Raw genomic sequence first — 13,336 nt, forward strand, 5'->3', positions numbered from 1 at the left:
TTCTGAACAAGGGCTGAATACTATTGTGATTGAATAATACTAATATATATGATTTGAGATAAACCTAGTAAACTCACATATATCAGCCCTGGACAGCACGCTCACCAGGTGTCATTGGGAATGAAACTGTCGATTTTTCAAGACTGAACTACAAAGCATGGAGTGGCTAGAAGTTTTATTTTGTGACACTGTTTATCTTCATGACCTTATGAGGCGGTAGGCACTACTTTCTCCCTGCCATAAAGAAGAGACAGGGTCTAATGCTAACTGCTAAATGCAAGCTAGCCTTCTAGCCCAGATCTGACTACCAAGGCCAATACTTGTAATCATTACACTTCTAAACACTCAAATCCTCCACGCCAGGCAAGCCCACGTGCCTTGCCTTTTAGGATCATTTATTGGGTCAGCTTTGTGAAGTTCAGGGACAAAGTCAGGTACCATCTCCCCTAAACTTCTCAAATGGAAGGTATTGCTTGTCATAACATCTCTTTCCTGAATCTGTTGTATTCCTCAGAATGTTAATTCTGCTGTGGTTATTAATGTGTCTGAAGCCAGACAAATACTTAGGTATGACATAGTAGCAGACACACAATCAGCACATAAAATATTTTTGCTCAATAAACAGCCATCAGTCAACATGCATACGAGGTCTAGCTTACTGACAGTCTCAGCACAATGCCAGGTTCATCATTAACACTCATTTAACTGACTGATTAAATGAATAAACACCAAGTTTTCTTCATTAAACTGAGCTCTAAGAAAAGAGGGGCTCACTAGGCACTGGCAACTCATACCTGAAATCACAGCTACTAAGAAGGCTGAGACCCAGTTCTGTGCCAACCCAGGCAGGAAAGTCTATGAAAGTCTCTTAGCTCCAATTAACCACCAAAAGGCTTGTACTAGTTAGTAAGCTAAGGAACAGAGCACAGGACCCAGTTAAAGCCCCAGTACCATCACCAAAAAAAAAGAAAAAAGGAAAAAATAAAAGACTTTACAATATCTAGGAATACTTCCAGGCACTGGCAGCTACTCAGGAGGCTGAGATTTGAGGATTGTGGTTCAAAGGCATCCCAGGCAATAAAGTCCTTGAGACTCCTATCTCCAATTAACTACCAGAAAACTGGAAACAGCATTGTAGCTCAGTGGTAGAGCACTAGCCTTGAGCTGAAGAGCTCAGGGATAGCACCCAGGCCCAGAGTTCAAGTCCCACAACCAACAAATAAACAAATGTTTAGGAATACTGATCATCAATGTGATGACCAGACACATTAATATATCTTAATGCTGAAGTAAGGAATAAGAAAAACAAACTACTTCATGATTAATAGATGATTTATTTAACAGGAACTCAAACAGGATTTCTTGTGAGGCCTAAGAGGAGATGTTAAATGTTCGATCCAATTTTCCCTCTCGGATAAGTTTTTCCTTTCTGTCCTATATAGGCACATTAAACAACAAGAAGAAGAAGATATATTAGTAACAATGTAATCTGGCACAACCCATGGTATAACTCCAAAAATAAGAATAAAACACTCCAAACTCAATTATGATCCCAACATATATGAAAAAGTAGAACCAGAACTAAAGAGACAGTAAGAAAATGCTCCTATCCCAAAGTACCTTATCTATATTTTAGTAACTGGAAATAAATTACCCCACAAAACAGAACAAAATACAAACATCTTCTGGAAAAGATGGGTCTAATAGAAGAGTAGACTGGTCAGCTTAAGACAAATGTAGTAAGAGTACTCTGGGCTAAACAGTTCAGGCCTGAGGACCTAGCTCAGGAAGTGAAGTGGTCTCTTCACAGCTAAGCTGGACCTTCCATGTTACAGTATACCCCAGCCTCTGGCTGCAGAAACTCCCTGGCTGCTTTCCCTTCTCTATCAAAGGGGCATCCACATGCTTTAACATTTATTTATAAAATGTGACTAACACATCTAGAATTCATGTAAAAAACAGGATCATCCTACTTGACCCAGTAAGCATCTCTTTATTTTACTTTATTTTTGCCAGTCCTGGGCTTGAGCTCAGGGCCTGAGCACTGTTCTTGGACTTTCTCAAGGCTAGAGCTCTACCACTTGAGCCTCAGCACCACTTCCGGCTTTTTCCTTTCTATGTATGTGGTAGCGAAAAATCGAACCCAGGTCCTCGTGCATGCTAGGCAAGCACTCTACCACTAGGCCAAACTCCCGGCCCCAAGTATCTTTTTAGAAAGCTTTTTTTTGGTCGGTGATGGGGCTTGAACTTGGGCCTGAGCATTGTCCCTGAGCTCTTCAGCTTAAGGCTAGTGCTCTACCACTTGAGCCACAGGGCCATTTCCAAGTATCTCTTTTTAAAACAAATGAACACAGAAAACTAAATAAAAAAATTTGATCAGATAATCTAAAGGTGAACCATAATAAAAATGTTTAGTTTCTATAGCATCTTGTAATAACAAAAAAGTTAATTTTAAAAATATTTCCGTAAGGCCAGGTTTGTGGCCTAGTGGTAGGAGTGCTTGTCTAGCATGCACAAAGCCCTGGGTTTGGTTCCATGATACCACATACATAGAAAAAGCCAGAAGTTGTACTGTGGCTCAAGTGGTAGATTGCTAGCTCTGAGAAAGCTCAAGAACAGTGCTCAGAACCTGAGTTCAAGCCTAGGGCTAGCAAAAATAAATAAATAGATAGATAATTCAGTATTGTTTGACTTAATAATCACAGTATAATTTCTTATATTTGAAAAACATACCAGGAAAATATTCATAAGCTAGCTTCAAGTCTTAGAAATTTAAACTGAATGTTTTCTTACTTTAAATCTAAAGCAATCATTAAGTTAAATATGAACGACCCAGGGACTACCATGATTTTTAATCAAATATATTTCCATACAAGTGGAAACAACAGAGCAATAAAACCAAACACCAAACTGAAAAGGTCCTGTTTGAAAGCTGACTGAAAAGAAATAAAGCTAAAACAGAGAGAAAGGAAAGGAAGAGTTCAGAGTTGAGGTGAGAGTGGCACTGGTGGCAAATTCCAAGACAAACAGTTATGGGTGGCTAAAAGGGACTGGGCCAGAGCAAGGCTAACCATGGTGTCTCAGAACTTACCCTCTCATAGGTTAAAACATAGTACAAGAAGACAAGGGGCCCAATTCCAAACAAAGCTCCTGTCAGTGAGTTCCTGAGAGTGGGTCTGAAATTGGGATAGATGTTTGCTGTTCGAGCATTGGTCCAGCGGATCAAGGCAGGGTCTTCCTAAAATGAATGGAAACAAAGAGCAAGAGACCTTAGGGATACATCCAGAAACAAATTCATCAGGATTTTTGTGAAGGAGCACAGAGACACTTTGTTCCCCACGTGAATATTTCTAAATAGCTTCAGGGCTGATCTCTCATTGCTACTATTTAAAAAAAAAAAAAATCGAATGACTGTTCAAATCCTTTAGAATTTAAAAAAACTCTAACCACCCTTCAACTTTCTAATTATGCATGATATTAAGAATCCTAACCTTTTAAGCTAGCAGAGAAGCCACCTTTCCTACTTAACTCTATCCCCCATCCCCTACCCCCTCTACCTACTCCCACCCCTCACCATACTTCAGGGGTTTAAACTCAAGTGCCTTATGCTTGCTAGCCAGGCACTCCACCATTTGACCCACATCTCCCCATTCATTATTTTTGGGGATAGGACCTCACGTTTTTGTATAAGCCAGTCTGAATTACAGTTCTCCTACTTACACTCTACACAGAGCTGGGGTAACAAAGATGAGACGGGGTCTCACTAACTTTTGTCCACAACAAAAGGGATCTTGAACCCGTATCCTTCTAGAGTCCACCTCCTCAGATGCTGGAACTAACAGGTATGAGAATCATTTAATATTTGCATCTGTTTTTCTAAATGGTTTTATCTTCCTTATCTTTTATGAAATGTAACCACCAAAATCACTCAGTAGCACCCTTGGGAGCAAAAGGGATTTCACATGTTCTACAAAACTTTGGATTTCAGTCCATGACCTTTCCTAATGCAATCCTAAACGTTAGTCTTTCCATAGTTGCAGGAAGATAAAAGCAGAAGTATATTGAGTTATTACTTTTTATGTATTGTTTTGGTGTTAGGCATGCATGTCCTCGTCACTGAAGTATAACTATAGTCCTGAAATATTAGTTTCTAAAGCTGACTTTGCAGCTATTCTAAAAGCAAAGTTAGTATATTTTATGAAATGTACTAAAAGTTTTGTAGAAAGATCAACATTGTTAAAGAAAACAATCGCCTTCTCTGGTTAAGGGTTAAAAGTCATTGCTCAGTTTAATATGTTTAGACCAGAATAACATCCTAAGAAAAGTGAATATACCCCAAACACATACCCGAATTTTCAAGTGATTTTACAAAGTTATTCTCCCCAAATAACTGACAGATTAAGAGAACAAAAGAAAAAACCAATCCAATAAAATCACCCATAGGATTTAAAAATATAAAATGCACATTCCTTACCAATGTCTAAAAGTCAGGACTACAATAAGTTAACTGAATCTTCCACCGTTACATTTCAACCCAAATCATAGCAATTTTATCATGAGATAATCAGCTGGAGCTCAAAAGAAACCTTAGGGTGAAAAAACTCCCTTTCCTTTCAGTTGGGTTAAAATTCCTCAAGGATGTAAACATTCACTATTAGACTCAAGATTCCAAAAATACCTTCTGCTGCTCTAAAAACTAATATTATCACACCACAAACACACTACCACCTCTCTATATCTCATCTGATATGGAGCTATATCAAGACACTTCCTTTCATAAAAATGCCAATAACCCCTTTACCAGGTTTCAGGGAGTGGAGTACTGCTATTAAGAAAAATTAAGGTGTCCCAAGTGAGTGCTGTAGAAACAGGTTTTCTTAAATGACACCACTCCATGTCCAATGCATTATCAGCCACACTTAACATGCACTCATGCCTGCATGGTTTTCCTAAGTAGCCAATCATTTTCATATCTCTCTTTTCCTCCTATCTTCCCAGTTTCTTACTATTGCATCTTGCTAGCATTTGCCATCTATATTCACTGCATTAATGATGTCATCCAGTCACACAATTTCACAATGTCCCATCACAAAAGGAATGACCAATATTCTATTCTACCACCATACTTTTCTCCTCTCAAATTCTTCTCTGTATTAGTAAGTGACATCTTCATCTAATTGTTTAGATGTGTAACTTTCTGCTCACATATCATTTTTGTCTGCCAGCAAACCTGGCTGAATCTACTCCAAGCATCCAGTAGTGACTTCATGCCATCTCCACTATTACTGCCATGCCAGCAGCTACAGATGAAGGGAGTCAATTACTGTATTTAAAAATATCTCATTTTATTCTGCTCTTCTACCTCTCCCATACCTAATTCTCAAGTAAACAAGTAAAGACATCTCACTAAAACATAAATACCAATTCTCAAGGTCCTCACAATGACCTTCAAAGCCTAGTGTGATCTCCCACTCTGTTCTCATTATTGCTACTTTGGCTACAATAGTCTCTGCTGGTTTGGTTTGGTTTGGTTTGACCTGCTGCTGGTATTTGAGAGATCTGGTTATGTAGTGCAGGTTAGCCTTTAACTTGTAATCTCCCTGCCTCAGCCTCCCCAATGCTGGGATTACAAGTGCGTGCCATCACATCCAGCTCTTCAATATTTTCTGAATTAGTTAAGAACACCCCTTCTTAAGGGCTTTGCACTTATGCTTTCAGTAGCTATTTTTCTACATGAGCCCTGCTCTTTCACCTCACTCCTTCCAGATCTCCATTGAAATGACATTCAAAGCGTTGCTTACCCTACTAAACACATATACTCCTGATTCTCTCCCTTCCTTTTATTTAAAAAAAAAAAAACTACTTATCACTAATATGGCCAATGATCTAGTTTAACTTGTTTATTGTCTTCTTCACTAGAAATAAGTTCCACAATGACAGGGATTTTACCATATTTTTCTCTCCAATGTTCCCTCAGCATCTAAAATAGGCCCATAATATTATGTCCTTGACAATTATTTGCTGACTAAATCCACAATTCTTAACTATTAGAGAATTTAAATGTATTAATGACACACAGTCATTTATTTAACAGAAGAAAAAGTATTATACCCTTTATTTTACAAATAAGCAAACAGATACTCCTGAGTCACAGAGTTGGAAAATACAAGACTTGGTATTTCAAAGCAACTTGGGTTTAACAGGCATTCCCTTGTTTTTACTCATCCTACTATCTAGCACAGCAAAGGCAGTAATGTGTATATGTGCACAACAGCTCTGTCTTTCTATTCACCTATCCAAGTAAACAAGGTTCTGGATGGAGATAGTACAGCCAACTAGGTAAAATCAAATGCTGTGGATTAAAGATCAGCATTCAAATTAAGCTCCATGATTTGCTAGTGGTTATCAAATCCATAAAAACTATCTGTCCCGGGACCAGGAGTTTGGCCTACTGGTAGACTGCTTGCCCAGCATGCATGAAGACCTGGGGTTCGACTCCTCTGTACCACATACATAGAAAAAAGCTGGAAGTGGTGCTGTGGCTCAAGTGGTAGAGCTTTAGCCTTGAGAAAGCCCAAGGACAGTGGTCAGGCCCTGAGTTCCAGCCCAGGAATAGCAAAAAACAACAACAACAACAACAAAAAACCTATTTGTCCTTCCCTTTTTTCATAGCTACAAAACGGAAATAGTAATAGACGTTTATTTTCTAAATACTTAGGACATTTTAGTTCAGACTCAGTTAAGACATGGTACATGCTTGTAATCTCAGCACTTGTTCGGTGGAAGCAGGAGAAGGAAGAGTTGAAGGCCAGTTTAGACAACCCCTGTTTGAAGAAAAGAAAAAAACTCAAACAAGGTTAGTAGTTTGAGGCACAATGCAACCTTCCTTCAATTCTTACAATTTCAGAAACTCATACAGAACATCGCCTCAACTTCTGTAATGTCTTTTTTAAAAAAGAGATTGACACAGATGGTGGAGAGAAAACGTAATAAGCACAGTTGCTAAATAGTCATTATCAGTTTATCACCCACATAGTAACTGCTGAAGACATCATCTAGAGCCATCTCATTAAATCTCCTGGGTCTCCACGAAGAACCGAACATAATTTCCATGTAAACACTTAGTAATTATGATACAGAGGGTCCAAGTAATCTGTCCTCGGTCACAGTGCCATCAGGAGGGAGCCATCAGGAGGGAGCCATCAGGAGAGAGCCATCAGGAGGGAGCCATCAGGAGGGAGCAGGGGCCCCGAGCCGTGACCTGCAAGACCTCCAATGGGAGGTGGGAGCCCCAGCGGCTGGGGGCCAGGCCTCGCCAGACCGCCGGGCGTCTCATTTAAGACGGGAAGGACCGTATTAGAAGCCTTAGAATGAGCCTGGGCATTGCAGGGCAACTTTTGTCAAGATCGCCCGGCAGGGAAGTGACAGTCGGCTCTCAACTCGGAGCCAGGCCTCTTGACCGACCACGGGCTGAGAAGCCAAGGTCAAGAGCTAACGAGTGACCTGCCCTGGGCCTGCCCGAGGACCGGGGGGGACGGGAGGAGGACGGGGGCGGTCCTCCCAGCTCCCCGGGCCCTCGGGGCACCGGAGGGGGGGGGGCGGCCCCCAGGCCTGGTGACCCCCGGAGTATCCTCGAGGGGTCCAGGGCGACTCCCTCGGCCCCGCGCGGCCCCCGAGCGCGTCCCGGCCGCCCGGCCTGGCGAGACCCCCCCAGATCCTCCCGGCCTACGGTCCCACCCGGCCGGCCCCACTCACAATGAGCACGCGACGCTTGGGGTCGTTGTACTGAAGCAGATACTGCAGTTTAAGCTGGGATCGTAAAGCCAGCCGCTCGGCTTGCGCCCTCCGAGTTTCTGCGGAGATGTCGTACTCGGCTGGGTCGAGGGTAGACGGCAGGGTCGCCAGGGGTGCCGGCTTATACTTGGAAAACACCATCTTGGCGTCCGGGATACAATAGCGCCTGCGTGGCTCTAAGTCCCGCCCTCTTCAGGTTGACCTTCAACCTTAGGAAGCGCGCCTGCGCTTTAGCGGGGCGTGGGAGGAAGGGGAGAAGGGGGTGGAGTTTAATAAACCCGGCGCAGGCTCCACCTTTCTCCTGGCGCTAGCCGGGGGCCCGGTCATGTGCGCATGCGCATGCTTAGCCCCCTCTCCTAGCCTCTTCTACCAGGCCCCGCCCATGCGCGTCCCTCTGCAGCTGCTTCTAAGAACTTATGTGGGGAAGCTGTGGGACGCCGGGAGATGGATTCGCTCTGGCGTCCTAGTGTTTAGTGTGGATCTATCAAAACTGTGAGCTTGGACAAGTCATTTAATATTTTTTGTTTATCCTGGATATTATGGCCCTATGGTGCACACCTAGCAAAGTTGTGTGGCTTAAATGAACAGTTAAGTATATATGTTTTTGCAAAACATTATTTTCCATCCCCTAAAAAGAGAATTAGCTTTTCTGTATGTTTCATCAGATCTATTTTTCATAGTGACAAAATGTTTTAATAGAAGTTGCTTGGGCTGGAAATTTGGCCTAGTGGTAGAGTGCTTGCCTAGCATGCACGAAGATCCAGGTTCAATTCCTCAGTACCACATATATAGGAAAAAAAAAAAAAAAAGCCAGAAATGGTGCTGTGGCTCAGCTGGTAGCGCTCTAACCTTGAGAAAGCTCAAGGACAGAGCTCAGGCCCTGAGTTCAAGCCCCAGGACTGGCAAACAAATAAACAACAACAAAAAAAGAAGTTGCCTGACTGTAGCATAGAATTTTTTTAAATGTTGAATGAAATCCTGAAGAAGCAATGTCTTAATTAAAATGCTAAAACTTCTTACCTAAAATCCTTAGCCCACTTGAAAAGCTAAAATGAAAGACATATTTACAGATGTGTCTAAAACACAAAAGGGCACTGGGTCTTGCTGTAAGAGATGATTTTGTGACATTTAAGTTCAAAACTACTCAAGTAGGGCCAGGAGTTTGACCTAGTGGTTGAGTGCTTGCCTAACATGCTCGAAGACCGGGGTTCAATTCCTCAGTACCACATACATAGAAAAAAGCCGGAAGTGGTGCTATGGCTCAAGTGGTAGAGCTCTAGCCTTGAAAAAGTCCAAAGCGTGCTCAGGCCCTGAGTACAAGCCCCAGGACTAGTAAAAAAAAAAAAAATCTACTCAGGTAAACATGGTGGATGCCTATAATCCTAGTAATTGGGATGTACAAACAGGAGAACCAAGAGTTCAAGATCAAGCCAGGCTCCACTACTTAGAAGGCTAAGGTCTGAGGATCCCATTTCGAAGCCAGCCAAGATAGCAAAGTCCAACAGACTCTTATCTCCAGTTAACTACTTAGAAAAAGTAGTGGCCTTTTGATAGAGCTCAAGCCTTGAGCACAAAAAGGTTCAGGGACAGTGCTCAGGCCCTGAGTTTTAAGTCCCAGGACAGACAAACTAAATAATTTAATTTTTAAAAATTCAAGACTAGCTTGGACCACATAAAAACTCCTCAAACAAAGTAAATTAGCACGATGTCTGGCGCATTATAACAAGGAAAAGAAGGTTACACCTTCCTCCCATCCCTATTTTCCTTCCCCTTCCCCTTCCTACCACCAAAGGGAAAGAAGAAATCAACATCAAGTTGTATGGCATGATGGGTGGTGAAGGATTGAGTCCTGCCTTATTCCCCAGGGTTAAGCAAAGCACCAGGTGCATACTCCTGTGCTTGTTTGTAGGCAGGTCATTCTGACCTTGGTCCCCAGGGGATAATAGCCCCCACACTCCATTGTGAGCCTGGCCAAGGACATGGCCCTGGACCTCCAAGAGACCAGCACCCATCTTTTGCTTCCTATAAAAGCCTACCCCAAAATCTAGCCCCTAGCGCAATTTCCAATCCTGTGGGAAGGTCGGTGCCCCCTCGCTGTTCCTCAGAAAACAGCCTTTGCCTGTTGACAATCGCGTCCAGCCTATTCCTTTTCTATTCTCTTCCATGGTACTTACAGTGGGAACCAATACAATACTACTCAGGAAGGAAAAATGTGAACAGTGTGTTCATAACTCCAGCTAGATTCAAAGACAGTGTCAGCTTGGCTGAACTGTCTGGAGATGTGTAGATATGTGGGAAAATGGTGGCCAGCCAAGAGAAGGGACCCAGAAAGTTCTGGCAACTTGAAAGGATGAGAAGCAGCACTGCTGTCAAATTTATTCAACATTTTAATAATGTTTTCAAATATTTATGAAGCACCGTGGGAAACATACTGTGCGCTAGTCAGTCAATCTTCTGTGCTCAGCAGGGAGCATAGAGGAGAAATGAAGGCTGGGTGTTTTGCCTTCCAGAAGCGGCAGAACAGGATACTAGATGTGGAAATCATTTAGTGTCCAAATGAATACAGAGCAAGATGAACTCATAACAATGCAAGCTGAGGAAATATTAAAAAAAAATTTAGCACAAATCACTCTGTTTTAAAGGAACACATGAAAAAGAGTTCTGGTTTGTTCAGTGGCATTTTAAACTATTACGAATACAAAATATTAGCTAGGCACCTAGCTAACTCAGAACTCTTAACATCTAAGAATTGCAGTTTGAAGCCAGCAGGGGTAGGAAAATTCATGAGATGCTTGTTTCCAGTGAAACACCAAAAAGTCAGAAGTGGAGCAGTGTCTCAAGTGGTGAAACAATAGCCTTTAGCACAAAAGCTCAGGCACAGTACCCAGGTCCTAAGTTCAAGTCACAGGATTGGCAAAAAAAAATACTATGGGGGCCGGGAGTTTGGCCTAGTGGTAGAGTGCTTGCTTAGCATACACAAAGACCCAGGTTCGATTCCTCGGTACCACATAAATAGAAAAAAGCCGGAAGTGGTACTGAGGCTCAAGTGGTAGAGCTCTAGCCTTGAGAAAGTCCAAGGACTAGCACCAAAAAAAAAAAAAAAAAAAAAAAAATACTATGAAAAGAAGAAGCAGGATATAAAATTCTGAAGACCACACAGACTATATATGTGTGTGTGTGTGTGTGTGTGTGTGTGTGTGTGTGTGTGTGTGTGTGTGTGTGTTTGTGTGTGTGTATATTTGGCAGGACTGAGGTTTTGAACTCAGAGCCTGTACTTGTTACATTTTTTGAGACATGGCCTAACTCAGCCATAAAAATTTCAAAAACTTTTTGTTTTAGGCACTGCTTTAGAAAGAAAGGAAGCTGGGGGGTGGGGGGGAGGGTAATGGGGACCAAGACATGTGGAAGGGTATCAATGTATATGAAGTAATGCACCTTCTGTCTGGCAAATATCATGTAACCCTTTTATTAAATACAATAAAAAATATTTTAAAAAAAAGGAAGGAAGCTTAAAAAGAAAGGGGAAAAAAGCAATACATAACTACAAGCCAGCTGACAGAGACAGACTAGACAGACTTAAATGAATTGAAATCTTTGGATGTGTTAAAGTAATGATTCCTATGCTTTGGGCTATCTGCTGATAGGATCCATATATGTATATATATATATATATACACACACATATATGTATTATATATTATGTATTATATACATGTATTATATATTATTTGTGTGTGTGTGTTGGGAATTAACAAGGCTTCCCCAAGATCCACACAGGTAGGTCAGGCAATCCTAAAGTCTGAAGGCTAGTGCTCTACTACTTGAGCCACAGCGCCACTCCCAGTTTTTTGGCGTTCAATTGGAGATCACTGACTTTAGTGCCGGGACTGGCTTGTGCTTACTTTTATAAGATGTCACTGTCTTTCAACTGATTTTTGTGAAGGACATAAAGGTTTTTGTTTGAAAATGCCTATCTACTTGTTCTAGTCTCATTTGTTTGAAAAAACTATTTCTGCATTGTATATTTTCTTTGCCCCTTTGCTATTTATGTGGGTCTCCTTCTAAACCCTCTGTTCCAGTGATTTATGTGTCTATTCCTTTATCAATTCTATACTGTTCTGGCCACTATAACTGTACATTACTTTTGCCCTTATTTTTAGATTCTCCAAATGAACTTCAAAATCAGATTGTCAACATCTGAACACCAAGTTGTTGAACTGGTTACTGGTGGCTCACACCTGTAAGCATAACTACTCAGGAGGCTGAGATCTGGGGTCCACAGTTCACAGACAGCCCAGGCCAGAAAGTCTATGAAATGCTTATCTACATTTAACAATCCAAACAGCTGGAAGTGGAGCTGTGGCTCACGTGGAAAAGCACTAGCCTTCAACAGAGTAAGATCAGGAACAGCATCTGAATTCAAGCCCCAGGAGCAGCACCAAAACAAACAAACAAAAAACCCCAACTTGCTTGGATTTTAATTGGAATTTCATTTATTTTACTGTGTGAATAATTTTAATCAATAACGTCTTTTATACTTACTTTCTCCTCATTTTCTGAGTTTTACATAGTTTTTGTTTTGTTTTGTTTTGTGGGTCATGGGGCTTGAACTTGGCCTGGGCGTTGTCCCTGAGCTTTTCAGCTTTTCCTGACCCAGAGCCAAGCCTCACTTCCCATTTTCTAAAGGTTAATTGGAGATGTCTCAGGTCCTTTTGTTCCCAGGCTGGCTTTGAACCTTGATCCTCAGATCTCAGCCTCCTGAGTAGCAAGGATTACAGGTATGAGCCACTGCGCCCAGCTGAGTTTTACATAGTTTTTGTAGCTTCTCAAGTTGAACGGCTGTCATTCATTTCTACGGCATATAGTGCAAGCTAATACCTCTGAATATCTCATTTTGTTACATCTCCACAAGTTTTTTATTGCTACTCTCATCATTACATAATTTTGAATTTTTCAATATTTTTATAACTGGTATATAACTTAAGAATGCATTTTTGTGTGTGTGGGGTTGGTCATGGGGCTTGAACTTGGCCTAGGCACTGTCCCTCACTAGCCAAGCCCCACTTCCAATTTTCTAGAAGTTAATTGGAGATAAGAGTTTCAGGTTCTTTTGTGCCAGGGCTGGCTTTGAACCTTGATCCTCAAATCTCAGCCTCCATAGTAGCTAGGATTACAGGCATGAGCCACCATGCCCAGCTCAAGAATGCATTTTCTAGTTGGGAGCTGCCAACCTAGGCAGAAAAGTACTGGAGACTCTTATCTCTTATTTATAGGAAGTTAATTCTGGTTAGAATTAGAAGTGGAGTTGTGGCTCAAGTGGTAGGTAGAGTTCTAGCCTTGAGCAAAAATAAAAGCTCTAGGACTGCACCCAAGTCCCAAGGTCAAGCCCTAGGACCAACACACACACAAAGACAAGACATTTTTACCTTTCCTAATGATATATATAGATATAGATATAGATATAGATATAGATATAGATATAGATATATAATTTGCCAGTCCTGGGCCTTGAGCTCAGGGCCTGAGCACTGTCCTTGGGTTC

The 13,336-nt window shown here is 41.6% G+C and overlaps 1 protein-coding gene across 1 annotated transcript; it reads right to left on the minus strand.

The window, feature by feature from the left end:
* Positions 1-1,314: 1,314 nt before the first annotated feature.
* Ndufb4 (NADH:ubiquinone oxidoreductase subunit B4) lies at positions 1,315-8,019 on the minus strand. Its single transcript, XM_090345594.1, has 3 exons — positions 7,756-8,019; positions 3,092-3,238; positions 1,315-1,434 (listed from the first exon to the last, which is right to left on the minus strand). Exons 1-3 carry the CDS (start codon positions 7,933-7,935, stop codon positions 1,372-1,374), a joined length of 390 nt encoding a protein of 129 aa, XP_090201720.1. The 5' UTR covers positions 7,936-8,019; the 3' UTR covers positions 1,315-1,371.
* Between the last annotated feature and the right edge of the window lie 5,317 nt (positions 8,020-13,336).

This window comes from Megascapheus bottae, chromosome 1 (genome assembly GCF_031878675.1).
Source record: "Megascapheus bottae isolate mThoBot1 chromosome 1, mThoBot2.hap1, whole genome shotgun sequence".
NCBI lineage: Eukaryota > Metazoa > Chordata > Mammalia > Rodentia > Geomyidae > Megascapheus > Megascapheus bottae.

Bases quoted from the DNA above. Each gene is read 5' to 3' on its own strand.
- Ndufb4 (XM_090345594.1), bottom strand. From the start codon at position 7,935: ATGGTGTTTTCCAAGTATAAGCCGGCACCCCTGGCGACCCTGCCGTCT. The intron at 3,239-7,755 runs GTGAGTGGGGCC...CATTCATTTTAG, and splicing joins CCAAGCGTCGCGTGCTCATT to GAAGACCCTGCCTTGATCCG. The intron at 1,435-3,091 runs GTAAGTTCTGAG...GTGCCTATATAG, and splicing joins ATGTTTTAACCTATGAGAGG to GACAGAAAGGAAAAACTTAT.